The following is a 15,304-nucleotide window of genomic DNA, read 5'->3' as shown; positions in this document are numbered from 1 at the left end:
TCAGTCCTCGTTCATTCTCAGTTCCCTTCTGTGTCGAGGTTGTCTTAGTCTCTCCGTGTCCCTCACTCTCTCTGTGTTGTTTTTCCTGTTTTATTTTGTCAGCCCCTTGTTTCGTGCATGTTATGTTCAGTTTTGCTTCCCCTATCTCGTCTGTTTGCTTCAGCTGTGTTCCCATGTGTCTCCACTTCCCCTGACCACCCTCCTGTGTTTATCTGGTGTCAGTTCCCCTTTGTCCCTTATCAGAGTGTCCTGTTATGTTCTGGTTTCTGTCGTTCCAAGTTTAGTTTTTCAATAGTTCCCATTTACACTTGGACTTTTGCCTTTGTTTTGTACCTGTTCCATCGGTTTAATAAAGGGCTCGCTTCTGTTAAAACCTCCGCCTGCCTCTGTGTGCTCATCACACACAATCCAACACTCTGAAGGAAAAGTCTTCTGTAGAGCTGGGACATCTTACTATTTGTCAATGATAGGTTTCTTTTTAACACTTTTTCCAGGCTGACAAAGAGTCAGAGCTCTGCTGAATGGAGTCTTCCTTTAGACTTTAATAGTAAAGACTAGTAATGATTATTATTTTTCTAACAATTAGAGTAAATTTCACACCCTTCCCAAGGATGTACCAGTAAATACAACAGCTTTAATAGCTGCTTATATTGACTTTCTCTAACATGTAAACATGTCTCTTAGAACTCATTCCTACAAGACTGCTCTAAGTCTGATCATTAAGTGATAGCCCAACTTTAAATATGATTAATTTACTTCTAAACTGAGATTTGTTTTTTTTAATTTGGCCGCAGGAATCTTAAAAACATTTTGTCTAACCAGATACTGGACTTACCTTGGCCTCTAGCAGCGCTTTGAGGAACCTGTGTCATTTTTTAATCAGGCCATGTCCTTGACTGTACACATAACTACTTTTATGTATTTGTGCAATATCACTAGAACATTCTGTCTCAGAATGCTGAAAAGTCAGTTCATGCATTTATTGCTTCTAGTGTTAACTACTGAAAATCCAGTATTATCTCCCTGAAAAGCCTTCAGCTGAAACAGAAGGCTGGAGGGACTAAGAAGATAAACCATATTTCTCCCACATTCTCCCCATGGGCTCTCTGTAAATCCCCCAATTTAACAACCTTCTCCTTACATACAAAATGTTGAATAATCATCTTATCTTAAAGACCTCATAATACCATACTATCATAATTCAGAGTTGGGGGGAATGGGATATCAGTAGCTCACAGTCTGGGTTTAGGAGACAGACACTATTTGTACTTTTAGATTAGGTCTAAAACTTTCCTTTTTATAAAGCGTATAGGTAGGGCTGGATCACGTGACACTGAATCATCCCTTAGATATGCTGAAATAGGTTTAGGCTACTGGGGGGTTCCCGTGATTCACTGACCATTTCTTCTTCATTCACTCTCTGTGGCTTTATACACAGCGGATTCATTCATGAAAGATTCAGTCAGTCATTAGTAACTATGACTCTGTGTCTCTCTGCTCACTTCTCTAACCCCTTACTCCCAAGCTGGTCACGGCAGATGGCTGGCCCTCCCCTCAGCCTGGTTCCACCTGAGATTTTTCCCACTCAAAGGGAGCTTCTCCTTCCCACTGTTGAAAAATGCTTGCTCATGGGGGCTCATTTGATTGTTGGGATTTTCTTTCTAACATTGTAGGGTCTTTATCACCCTACAGTATAAAAGGCCTTGAGGTGACTTTTGTTGTGAATTGGCACTTTATAAATTAAATTCAATTGAACGGAAATAAAATGGTGCATTTGTTAAATATATTTTGTGAAGTGAGGCACAGAAGGTTTACAGTTACTTCACTCTAAGGTGACCTCTGATAAATTAGTTGGTTTTTCTGTCTGAAAAGACTAACAGACACGGCATTTTAGTTTGTGCAGTTTGGGGTTTTTTTCTACAGAAAGCCCCATTTTCTGACAGGTTGTCCGAAACCACACTATACTGTAACTGTAACACGACGCCCTGTTCAACAACTCAGTGATTGCTTTAATGGTTGTTTAATAATGGAGTTCTGCAGCATGGCGGATGCATCAGTTGTGCTTCACAGAAAATATAGAGTGTGTTATGGAATCACCACAAATACTTACTTTATAATCCAAATGCATGTCACTCTCTAAACTTTAGGGACTACAAAGATGTGGAGGCAGCTTTGAATGCCATGAAGAATGTTGCCAGGCTTATAAATGAGAGAAAACGGCGCCTTGAGAACATCGACAAGATCGCTCAGTGGCAGAGCTCCATTGAGGATTTTGAGGTTTGTAATGAAGCATCTTTTTTCTAACATTTCTCCAACACTTACTATTAACTGCAGCATGTCTGAGAAGCACCTAATAGCTGCATGTGTGCTTTAAACCTTACAGGGTGAAGATGTCCTCAGCAGAAGCTCTGAGCTCATCTTTTCAGGAGAGCTGACCAAGCTATCCCTGCCTCAGGCTAAGAGTCAACAGAGAATGTTTTTCCTTTTTGACCATCAGATGGTGTACTGTAAAAAGGTGCCCTTTTTTTCTACTATGGATGTCATTTTGTGAGGTACTGATAAAAGCATGTGGCAAGAATCACCCTAAGTGCCAGGAGAAAGGGGCATCAGTGTATATGTACAAAAGAAAAGGTTATCCATGGTTGTGTATCAGGTGTTATTTATATAGCGCCAAAACACAACAACAGTTCCCTCAAGGTGTCTGTGTAAGGTAATACTAATGTGTCAAGCTAATAGGCTTAATTTGTATTCTAAATACAAATACATTTCTATAATTTTCTAATAATAATTCACTTTATTCCACAAGAAGAAGACAGTTTGGTCAGTGGAAGAAGAAAAATGGTGGTATTTATGTACTGAGATGGATCATTAACTGAATTGTCAAGGTTTGTTTGGTGCAGGACTCAATCGCAGGACTCCAAAACTCTAAAACTAGTGAAAAGTGAAAAAATTTATTTAAAGGGGCATATATACATTAGAGATGGCACGATACCACTTTTTTATGTCCAATACCGATACCGATATCATAAATTTGGATATCTGCCGATACCGATATGAATCCGATATAGTGTTTTTTAATCAACAAAACAGTTTTTTAAATATCTTGCTGCATTTTGTATAGGTTCATACTCAAGTTTAAAACAACAACTACACTAAAGCTATTCTGTTATACCTGTATGCAAAAAAAAATATTTCATAGTTCAGCAATACTGATCAATCTAATAAACTTAAACCTACACCATCCTCCCTATTCTGGTATTTTAAAGAGTACTTAGCGTAAATATTAAGCAACCTAACTAATAGGGTTCCAACTCCCAGCAACAACAAAAATAAATAAATAAAAAATAGGGAACCACCCCTCACGCTCCACCTCATGATGCTTAATCGACGTAATCAACCTTAATTTGATGCAGTGTGAAAAAAACTACACAGAAATCAATTATTTTTCAAGAAATATTAAATAGATTCAACATCTTTCTTCAACAAAATTGCAGACTGCACAGATGGTACCTTCCCAAAGGAAAAAGTACTATAGCTTACTAGGGTATATTAGACTTAATAGTCACTATATACAGTAATTGACTTCTATTCATTTTACATCAAATTAAAACTTTGGGTGTCAGATAATTATTTATTAAAAGCTCGACATTTTAAATGAGAATAAGAAAGAAAAGTATGTCTTTGTGCCCCCTTTTCCCTGTTAATGCCCTATCGGCCCCCCTGGCTAAACTTTGCTAGATCCGCCCCTGCACAGTTACCAGCCGTCAGCTACGTAGAAAAAGATCCTGGAGTAGAAAGTAATATTAAATACATTCTAACAACAGCTGATCAAGCTTAAACGTGCTGCTGTTGTTCAGCCGCTGGTTTCCTCTTTCTGGTGCAAAGTGGGCCAAAAACAAACAAGAGAGACGGACTCGCGACAGAAAAGCCGATCAGCTGATCGTTAAGCAGTTTCATGATTGAAGTAGCAGCCGGAGAGGCAGTCGCTCCATATATCGCTTGTTAAGCTTAACGCAGGAATGCTTTACAAACATTCAGAGATGGACTTACACACTTGCTTTACTTCTCTCGGGATAACTTTGTCGGAGATGAAATGCCGGGTTGCTAGCGAAGCTCCACATGCTATCCAGACCACCGACAGGTCCCGCATGCCACAGCCGCTCTATCACGTGATGCATACTGCTCCGACGTGCTAACGTTCTGAGGTGAGTTACGGCGTGTTGCAAGTTTTGTGAGGTGCTTTCATGATATTTAATGGATCGGATTACATTTTTTATTTGTCTCCGATATCCGATCCAGTAATTTAGGTCAGTATCGGACCGATACCGATACGTAATATCGGATCGGTCCATCTCTAATATACATATGCACAGTGAATAATGGGAAGAGGGCTCCAGTTCCTTGTTCAGCCTGTCTGTCTGACCATTGGTTTGGGGGTGATAACCTGATGAGAGACTGACCTGGGCACATATGGTGAAGCAGAATTCCTTCCATACCTTTGACGTGAACTGAGGTCCACGGTTGGAGACGACATCTGAAGGGATTGTATGCAGGTGGAACAAGTGATCCATCAGCAGCTGGTCCATCTTGAGTGCTGTGGGGAGCTGCAAAATGTGCTGCTTTGGAAAAGCAATCAATAATAGACAGAATTACCATGTTTCCTGGTGAAGGTGGAAGGCCTGTCAAAACATCCAGGGCGATGTGTGATCAAGAGGGCCTGGGGTTGGTAGCGGTTGGAGCAGGCCCGCCGGAGGAGAGGTCAGTGATTTATTTTGGGGATAGATGGTGCAGGCTTTTACATACTCTCGGGCATCTTGAGCTAAAGTCACCAGAACAGGCTCCCAGGAACGAGATGGTGCGTTGGATTCCAGGATGACACGAGAATCATGCCCATTGGAGCACCTGGGCCTGCACGGATGAAGGGACATAGAGGCGGTCCGGGGGTCCTGTCCCAGGATCAGGTTCGGTATGCTGCCATACCGCTGACTCAATTTCCCAGGGGAGTCCTCCTATTACACAGCCCCTAGGAAAGGCCAGTGTTTCCACTTGAGCCTCCTCAGAAGGTGAAAACTGGTGTGATAAAGCATCTAGCTTGACGTTTTGGGACCCAGGCCAGTAGGTAATTGAGAAACTGAACCTGACCCACCTGGCTTGGCGCGCGTTAAGCCGTTTTGCTGACTGAAGGTAGGCGAGGTTCTTGTGGTCTATCCACACAGTGAAAGGCTGTGCTGTTCCCTCAAGCCATTACCGCCACTCCTCCATCACCAACTTGATATCCAGTAGCTCTCTGTCGCCAACGTCGTAATTTTGTTCTGTGAACACATGGATGGAGTTTACCTTCAGTCTGTTGACTAAGTTCCACCTCCACGGAAGGGTCAGGTGCGATTCAGCTGGGTGAGAATGGGCACCAAAGTGAAAGGTTGCTTCACGTGAGCAAAAACCTCATGGGCTGCCTGCCCCCACTGAAACAGGACCTTTGGAGAGGTGAGGTGAGACAATTTTACTGAAGTCGTGAATGAAGCGACGATAGACATTTGCAAACCCCAGGAATCGTTGAAGCTGTTTGCAGTTTGGTGGTGTGGACCACTCCAAGACCGCTTGGACTTTTACTGGATCCGGTCTCAGATTTTCCTGTTTAATAATGGAAGAGAGGAAGCCCTTCTCAGCTTCAACAAACAGACGGTTCTCCAGCAGCCTCTGCAACACTAGTTTTACATGCCGTTCATGCTCCACCACTGACCTGGAGAAGATGAGGATATCATCTAGGTAGACAAAAACAAAGTGGTTGATGAAGTCTCTGAGAATGTCATTAACGATGGCCTGGAAGACTGCCAGAACGTTTGTTAACCCAAACAGCATGACAAGATACTCAAATTGCCCCAAATGAGTGTTGAAGGCCATCTTCCACTCGTTCCCCTCCCTTATGCGAAACAAATGGTACGCATTGCGGAGGTCCAGTTTACTGAAGATTGTCATTCCTTGGAGAAGCTCAAACGCAGAAGTCAACAAAGGCAACGGGCATTTTTTTTAAACAGTTATTGTGTTCAAACCCCGATAATTAATGCAAGGTCTTACAGACTTGTCTTTCTTTTCCACGAAGAAAAATCCTGCCCCTAAAGGAGAGGAAGATGGCTGAATTATCCAAGCAACAAGTGAGTTGGTAATGTATTCCTCCATGGCCTCCCTTTCTGGCTGGGACAGGCTTTAGAGTCGACTGGTTGGCAATGGTGCCCAGATAGCAAGTCAATAGCGCAATCATTGGGCCTGTGTGGAGGCACGATCCTTATTAAATACCTCAGGCAGTTCATGATAAACCGAAGGAACAGCAGCTAGGTTCGGAGGTGTTGGCGGAGGTGATGCTGGAAAGAGGAGAGACGGAGGTGGTAGATCTGGGCGACCGTAGCTCAGGGGGTTGGGAAACTCATCTGTAACCAGAAGGTCGCCGGTTCGATCCCCCTGCTCTCTCTCGGTGGCTGTGGCTCAGCTACTGATCGGAAGGTTGGTGGTTCGATCCTAGGCTTCCCCAGTCTGCATGTCAAGTGTCCTTGGGCAAGATACTAACCCCAAATTGCCCTCCAATGCGTTCATCGGAGTGTGAATGTAGATTAGTTTGCACTTGCGTTTAGAAGTGCTTGCATGAGTGGGTGTGAATGAGGCATGTTGCATACGGCGCTTTGAGTACTCTGGGAGAGAAAAGCGCTATATAAGAATTAGTCCATTTACCATCTCTGTCCTGGTCATTTTGTCCTTGGGCAAGACACTTCACCTACCACCTACTGGTGTTGGTCAGAGGGGCCGATGGCGCAATATGGCAGCCTCGCTGTCCACCAGTGTGTGAATGCGAGTGTGAGTGAATAGTGGAATTGTAAAGCGCTTTGGGTGCCTAGAAAAGCGCTATATAAATGCAATCCATTATTATTATTATCATTATTGTTTTATTATTGGAAAGCACTTTGGTCAACTTTGTTGTTTTTAAAAGTGCTATATAAATAAAGTTGGATTGGATTGGATTATCTTAGGCATGTCATGTGGCATTCCTCCCTCCATCTAGAAATGCAGCCATTTCTCCAGTCAGTGAGTGGGGTTGTGTTGTAACAGCCAGGGATAGCCAAGAACCAGATGGGTTAGTGGAGCCTTAAAAACAAACAAACTGATTAACTCAGAATGATTTCCGGAATGATGTTATCAGTTCAGTAATGTGGGTGACGTCTGGTAAACGCTAACCATTCAGGGAGGAGGTTCGTAGAGCATGAGGCAGTGGCTCAACAGTTAAGCCTAGTTTCTTAGCAAGGGAAAAGTCAATAAAACTCTGTTCGGCGCCGAAGTCAATTAATGGAGTGAGTGGGTGGAGGCGTGAGCGGTTAGCTCACAAATTCATTAAACTGTAGGCTGGACGACCTCTAATTATCTCTTTCTAAATTCAGATTATGCCGAAGTTTTTATATTCTGCCTTAAAAATCATAGAAATGTGATGCCATGGTCCTCCAGTCCTCCTGTGTTGGCTCACTCGGCAGCAGAGACCTGCAAATGGATCTCAGAGAGTTACTGAAAGAGAGATTGCTGAGGAAAGAAAATACTGTGGTGGAGCCATGGGCCTCGCTAACTGGAAATCCCTTTGCTTTGCTTCTGACTTTGTCTTGTAAACTTTTCTCCTGAGCCCTGTGTATTGAGTCCAATCTACATCACGTGTCTAACCAGATACTTGTCCTGGTTACTGGAGGCCAAGATAATGCCGTCCAGATTATATCCTGTAATGCACATTATTAAGCAAATAGTAAGGACTGCTTTCTTACATTTGCACAGTACCTCTAAAATTAGGATCATCCTATCTCAGAGTGATATAAAAAAACATTTCATGCATTTATGACATCTAGGCCAGACTATTGTAATACTTTATTTTTCAGGTTGTAGTGATCAAAAATCCTACAGTGAGATCTCTGACATGGACTAAAGAGACCATATTTTTAGCTATTAAATCAAGAGCCAAAGTTAAATTACTCCTCATATACAAAGTCTTGAATAATCAAGCCCCATCTCATCTTAAACACCAAATTTTACCATATATCACCCCAAATGAGCACTTTGTTTCCTATTCTACTCTGGGAGCCACAAGTCGCCACAAGTCTGAAAGCAGAGCTTTTAGCTGTCAGGTCCCTCTCCTATATTAACCAGCACCCAGTTTGGATTCAGGAGGCAGCCCCTCTTTGTACTTCTCACTTTTCTTTTTTTTTTTATAAAGCTTTATAACATTTGTTTCGGGTCACTTGATCCAGCCTCTCTCTTAAATATGCAGCAATAGGCTCAGGCTACTGCTAAGGCTCTCCATGATGCTATGAACATTTCCTTTTCACTCCCTGTTTATACACCACTTTGCATTCAGTCATTACGTCTTGATGCATGCTCAATCATCCAGGTAAGTAAATCTCCAAAAGTTGATTCTGTTCATCTGGACGTAGCGTTTATTGGGAGAAACGTTTCGTCACTCATCCAGGTGACTTCTTCAGTCTAAGCAAACTGAAGGGTTTCCCCAATCTTATAAACAGTACATTTACATAATGACTGAAACCAGCCCACTGAAGGAACAATGGGATGGGAGGTCAGTTCCTTCATCATGATTATGCAAATTCTCATGACTATTGATCAACAACCACTGATCAATGGCCATGAGTCCCATTCACAGAGAGTTGGGGAATGGCTGCAATCACAGCATTGTAAGATGGTGACAGATGTACCCTTAGGCTCCCTCCTCGATTCAGAGATGGTCTTTCCCTTTTCATGTAAATGGCCTCCTTGACTCCGCCCTCAAACCAGCATTCCTCCCTGTCCAGGATGTTACATCCTCATCATTGAAAGAGTGTCCACTGGCCTGTAGGTAAATAGACTGCAGAGTCCTGGCCTGACGAGGTAGCTCTTCTGTGTTGTGCCGTCCTCTTTGGTTGTTTGGTTTCCCCGATGTATAAATCCTGCCAATCCTCCTGCACTTAACAGCGTACACTATGTTACTCTGTTTGTGTCGGGGGACCCGATCCTTGGGGTGGATCAGTTTTTGCCGCAACATGTTTTGGGGTTTAAAGGTCACAGATACGTGGTGTTTAGAGAAAATGCGTCTCAGCTGTTCCGATACTCCTGACACGTACGGGATCACTACAGGTTTTCGCTTAGTCATTGGTTGTCCTTCTCTCCTGGATCAGCTGGAGGTTTCTTTAGGAGCCTTTCCAGCTCTGACAAAAGTCCAGCTGGGGTAACCACATTTACTCAGGGCCTTCCTGATGTTCTTCTGCCTCTCTGGCTGCTGTGTCAGTGGGGATGGTGTTCGCTCTGTGTTGTAGCGTCCTGATGACACCCAGTTTGTGCTCCAGTCGATGATGAGTGTCAAACCTTAGATACTGATCCGTATGTGCAGGTTTACGGTACACGTCAGCTTTTAGATGTCCTCCATTACTGATGGAAATCTCACAGTCTAAGAAGGCTAACCTGCCACTGTTCATATCCTCCCTGGTGAATTTGATGTGTCGGTCCACCGAGTTAATGTGATCCGTGAATTGTGGTACATCCTGAGATTTGATTTTCACCCAGGTGTCATCCACATACCTGAACCAATGGCTTGGTGGTGTTCCAGGGTAGGATAGCAAAGCCCTCTTTTCCACTTCTTCCGTGTACAAATTGGCCACGATGGGTGAAACTGGGAGCCCATGGCACCCATGATTCTGCCTGTAGAACTGACCCTTGTATGTGAAGTAGGTGGAATTCACACACAGTTCAAACACACTTGGTCGATGCTGAGAGTGTTGTTTTGTTGTTTTTATATTGTTGTTTCGAATTGCTGTTTCTGTGGCTGTGATCAGCTCCACTAGCGGGATTTGTCTCACCATGACAGCAAAATTCAACCCTTTAGCAAGGATGTTTTCTCTGTTTGGGTGAGCTGTCTGTCAGACAAATTTTTCACCCACTTGTCTACATCTTCGGTGTTGCATCGTTCCCTCTTCTGGCCATTGAGTACACTCTCCGTATTTCGCTGTGGTTTCCGATGTACAACAAGTAAGTCAAACTTCATTTGTTGCCTGGTCTGCTCTCATCTAAAAGCATTGTCAGTCTCTGTCGGATCCGCTCCTCTTGAGATTTTAGCACGTCGATGGTAAAATTTGTCTGCCTCACCCATTCATTAAGCAGCTGGTGTGGTGCCTTCTGGAGGATTTTTGTTGCCTGGAAGCCTTTAACTGAAAAGCTCATTTGCAGACTTTTAGGAGTAATCCTGTTTTGTCTGCATCTGAGGCTGAATCTCAGGTGGTTCCTGTAATCCGCCATCTTACGTGCTGTTTGCTCATACTGACGAGCAAGCTTTAGGCAGTCCGTGCCAAAGTGGGAAAAAGGCTCTGATTAAATGTTGTTATCCCAGCTGGACATTTGTCAAAGCTGGGAAGACGCCTAAAGAAAGATCCAGCCGATCCAGGAGAGAACTGCTGACTATGGTACTCATGGCCATTGATCAGTGGGCTTTGATCACTGGTTGTTGATCAATGGTCATGAGAATTTGCATAATTATGATGAAGGAACTGCCCTCCCAGCCCATTGTTCCTTCAGTGGGCTGGTTTCAGTCATTATGTAAATGTACTGTTTATAAGATTGAAACCTGCAGTCAGCTGAGACTGAAGAAGTCACTTGGATTAGTGACGAAACGCTTCTCCCACTGAAAACGCTACGTCCAGATGAACAGAATCAACCTTTGAACATTCAGTCATTTGTTATTATTTACCTCAGGACTAAAGACATGCAGTGGAAGTGAACCAGTCTCCCTCCTCTTACTCCAAACAGGTCACAGCCGTTGGCGGCTCCTTCCTGAGCCTGATTCTGTCAGAGGTTTCTTCCTGTTAAAAGGGAGTTTGTCCTTTCTGCTGTTGCCAAGTGGTTGCTCATGGGGGGTGATGTGATTGTTAGGGTTTTCTCTTGGGCTGTTGAGAACTGTTGAGGTGACACAGTGCTAAACAAAAAAAACTAAACAAAACAAACCTGTATGCTTTCATTTACTTTTCTTTTTACTCTTGTTCAAAACAAATCCTTCTTTAAATCTGCTGTCCATTATTGTTGCAGGACCTCCTGCGCCGAGACATGCTTTACTACAAGGGCCGGATTGACATGGACCACATGGAAGTAATAGATCTGGAGGATGGTAAGGAGAAAGACTTCAACATCAGCGTAAAAAATGCTCTGAAACTGCGCTCGCTAACTGGTGATGAAGTCCACCTCCTATGTGCTAAGAAGCCTGAGCAGAAAGAGCGCTGGCTCCGGGCCTTTACTGATGAGAGGAGGCAGGTCCAGCAAGACCGCGAGACAGGTCAGACATGTGCTCAGTTTGTCTTCATATGAATGGATGCTAAAACATTTGGATGATAATAATGGTGGCAATCCAAGTTTGTTGCAGCACTGTCGTGGCACATGCATTAAACAGATACAGACGCTGTAAACTTTCACAGAATTCTGATTTTTAAATTCATTTTGTCAAGGACATTTTCTGTCAGCTGATTTGAATGCTGTCGGTCTGGTGTCCTTACGAATAAACCTGTTGTTTTTATTTTCTTTTTGTCAGGGTTCACTCTCACAGAGGTCCAGAAGAAACAGGCCATGTTGAATGCCTGCAAAAGCCATCCAGCTGGGAAACCCAAAGGTATGCACCAATCAATTTATCGTAGAGTAACTTGGGGTTCAATATCTTGCCCAAGGATACTGTGCAGACTGGAGATGGGAGCAGCCAGGGATTAAACCTTCCAATTAGTAAATGACCTGCTCTACCTACACGACTGCAGTGGACAGCAGTGGAACTGAGCAAAGGGGTAAAAAAGTGGCCCATAGATGATAACGAATCGAAACGCCTGGCAGTACACACTTTGTGATCTGCTGCCATGTGCGTATGTCAACAGATTATGTGTATATCTAATATTTTTCTTGTTTCACCTGTTTGGCTCTTTGTAGAAGTCTCCCTGTCATTCATAGCCGCTCACTTTAGTTTATACTGAACTTTTACCGAGTTAGATTTAAACAACAAATGCAATCTCAGACCCTCATAATGAAACCCTTCCTTGTTTCCTAATGCATATCCTATTTTCATCTCCGTAATATTAACCGCCTTCGTCCCTCACTCACTCCAAACAGTACTGCCATACTTGTCAATGCTCTTGTCACATCCCGTTTAGATTACTGTAATTCTCTTCTCTACGGTGTACCTCGTAAATCCACCTGCTCGCCTGACTACCATGGGACTCGAGCCTTTAGCTGTTCTGCTCCAAGACTTTGGATGCACTTCCACCAGATCACGAACTCTCTCACCACTTTTAAATCACGTCACAAAACCCATCTATTCAAAACTGCATACAATTGATTCGGGCTTAGTCCACTTTTACGTTGCTCAGCTTTTATACTTGCTTTTATACTTTCATGCTTTTTTTTCTCTTATGTCTATATTTTATTTTGCCATGTTTTATTATATTGTATTGTTGCTATTGTTCTTGTGCTATTGTAAGGTGACCTTGAGGGTCTTAAGGGCACCTATAAATAAAATGTATTATTATTGTATTATAAGTAATGATCTGTTGTTCGTCTTCTCCTCAGCGGTGTCCAGACCTTATTATGACTTCCTCCTGAGGCAGAAACACCCCTCTCTCCCCTCTGCTTTGCCCCAGCAGCAGGTCTTTATGCTGGCTGAGCCCAAGCGCAAGACCTCCACCTTCTGGCACAACATTGGCAGACTGACGCCCTTCAAGAAGTAAAAAAACTGTAAGGAAAAAAAAGCCTTGGAGAAAAGGAACAGAGAAGGAGAAAGAGTCTCTGTTCGTGCCTGAATAGACCGTTTTTAACCCTTCCTCTCTTTAATTCCTACACATAATATCCTCTAATTATTGATTTATTGTATAGATATGAATTGAATATGTTATCTTTTGAAAGCACTTTATATGTTGGTTAACAATCAGACATGGGAATGGTCCTCTAGAGACAATGAGTCAGATAGGTAGAGTAAACTCTTGGTTCACTTATAAATAGACCTTGAATCAAGCACTGATTGGAACTAAAACTACTACTGTACTGCTACTGTAATAGTACTGTACTACTATTGTACTAGTACTGTACTAGTACTGTACTGCTGCAGGTGAGCGTGGGACTCCTGACTGTGCTGTCTCTGTGAAGACGTTGCCTGTCAACAAAACCTTGTTTATTTTCACTCTTCTGTTGCTTCATGATTTGACAGATGCCAAGTGTTTGTAGTGCCAGATGATCTGTTTTTATATTTGTTCCTTGTCTGCTTATGAAGAGACAACATTTCTTGTTTCCATGTACAGAAATATGATTTCAGCTATGTTTTGTTTCGTGATTATGATCCACCGGGATTTGGTTTTGTACTTCTCTGGTGTAATGTGCAAACTCCTGACGAATATCAAACGCAGCCCAAAGACAAATTGGCTCAGCACATGTTCTCGGCTGTTCTGGCTCCACGGTCTGAACCTCGACGACTCCTGATACCTGCTGTGTCAACGACAGTACGCAACTCGCTCGATTTTCTTTTTCTTTCTGTTCTTTGTTGAAGTGCCATTTGAAGTGTGTCATGGATGCTTTACAATGACATGCATGGATGTGCTTAAAAGAAATACTGTGAGGAATATTTTTTTATCTCTGAAGAGCCCTGCTATATTTAACCTGATTGCTGGTTAAAGTTGGTTTCATTGTGCAGCCATGCTGACAGCATCTCTCTGTCTCACAAACACACATTCTTTTATCTACCTGTATTCACTATTCCTGCTCTGTGTATCTGATTTCCAGTATAATCTCATGTCAGATCAGTGCAGCCCGGCGATATTGCTCTGTAAGTGCATTTAGTGAAATGTACTCCTTACTCCTTTCTGTTCAAAAATTAAACGTTCCTAAAATGACTCATGTCGCTTCAACTTGGGGTGATTTTTACTTTGTTTCATGCCACTCTTTTTGGAGTTTCACTTCTTTAACGAAAAACCATGTGTACGCTAACATGGAGTACAAGCTAACATTTTCACTTTATAGATTAAAAAACCTGCTGAAAGTATCAAGTCTGTATTACTTTGCTTTTCATACCGTTCAAAGGGAGATTGCTTTGAAAATTGATACAGTTCACACTTAATGTAGTTACACTGCACAACTTATAATTAAAGGTTGTGGGAAGCACAGACTATACAGTGGGGCAAAAAAGTATTTAGTCAGCCACCGATTGTGCAAGTTCCCCCACTTAAAATGATGACAGAGGTCAGTAATTTGCACCAGAGGTACACTTCAACTGTGAGAGACAGAATGTGAAAAAAAAATCCATGAATCCACATGGTAGGATTTGTAAAGAATTTATTCGTAAATTAGGGTGGAAAATAAGTATTTGGTCACCTCAAACAAGGAAAATCTCTGGCTCTCACAGACCTGTAACGTCTTCTGTAAGAAGCTTTTCTGTCCCCCACTCGTTACCTGTATGAATGGCACCTGTTTGAACTCATCATCTGTATAAAAGACACCTGTCCACAGCCTCAAACAGTCAGACTCCAAACTCCGCCATGGCCAAGACCAAAGAGCTTTCGAAGGACACCAGGAAAAGTATTGTAGACCTGCACCAGACTGGGAAGAGTGAATCTACAATAGGCAAGCAGCTTGGTGTGAAAAAATCAACTGTGGGAGCAATCATCAGAAAATGGAAGACATACAAGACCACTGATAATCTCCCTCGATCTGGGGCTCCACGCAAGATCTCATCCCGTGGGGTCAAAATGATCATGAGAACGGTGAGCAAAGATCCCAGAACCACACGGGGGGACCTGGTGAATGACCTGCAGAGAGCTGGGACCAAAGTAACAAAGGTCACCATCAGTAACACACTACAACGGCAGGGAATCAAATCCCGCAGTGCCAGACGTGTTCCGCTGCTGAAGCCAGTGCATGTCCAGGCCCGTCTGAAGTTTGCCAGAGAGCACATGGATGATACAGCAGAGGATTGGGAGAATGTCATGAGGTCAGATGAAACCAAAGTAGAACTTTTTGGTATAAACTCAACTCGTCGTGTTTGGAGGAAGAAGAATACTGAGTTGCATCCCAAGAACACCATACCTACTGTGAAGCATGGGGGTGGAAACATCATGCTATGGGGCTGTTTTTCTGCCAAGGGGACAGGACGACTGATCCGTGTTAAGGACAGAATGAATGGGGCCATGTATCGTGAGATTTTGAGCCAAAACCTCCTTCCATCAGTGAGAACTTTGAAGATGAAACGAGGCTGGGTCTTCCAACATGACAATGATCCAAAACA

At 43.0% G+C, this 15,304-nt stretch overlaps 1 protein-coding gene across 2 annotated transcripts in view; it reads left to right on the top strand.

Moving 5' to 3' along the window:
• The window catches only part of arhgef4 (Rho guanine nucleotide exchange factor (GEF) 4), a 73,378-nt gene extending 59,346 nt beyond the window's left edge, over positions 1 to 14,032 (top strand). Inside the window, exons 7-11 of one of the 2 annotated variants that reach the window (XM_080865768.1) lie at positions 2,148 to 2,277; positions 2,384 to 2,515; positions 11,089 to 11,332; positions 11,585 to 11,662; positions 12,604 to 14,032. In XM_080865768.1, coding sequence (XP_080721894.1) covers positions 2,148 to 2,277; positions 2,384 to 2,515; positions 11,089 to 11,332; positions 11,585 to 11,662; positions 12,604 to 12,761 — 742 coding nt within the window. In that variant the 3' untranslated portion in view covers positions 12,762 to 14,032. The remainder of the gene's footprint in view (positions 1 to 2,147; positions 2,278 to 2,383; positions 2,516 to 11,088; positions 11,333 to 11,584; positions 11,663 to 12,603) is intronic. The other variant, XM_080865767.1, reaches the window with a different exon arrangement.
• The last annotated feature ends 1,272 nt before the right edge of the window (positions 14,033 to 15,304 follow it).

The sequence above is a fragment of the Rhamphochromis sp. 'chilingali' genome, assembly GCF_963969265.1.
Source record: "Rhamphochromis sp. 'chilingali' genome assembly, chromosome: 18".
Lineage (NCBI taxonomy): Eukaryota > Metazoa > Chordata > Actinopteri > Cichliformes > Cichlidae > Rhamphochromis > Rhamphochromis sp. 'chilingali'.
The sequence above is the reverse complement of the archived record's forward strand: the minus strand, read 5'-3'. Positions and strand labels throughout refer to the sequence as shown.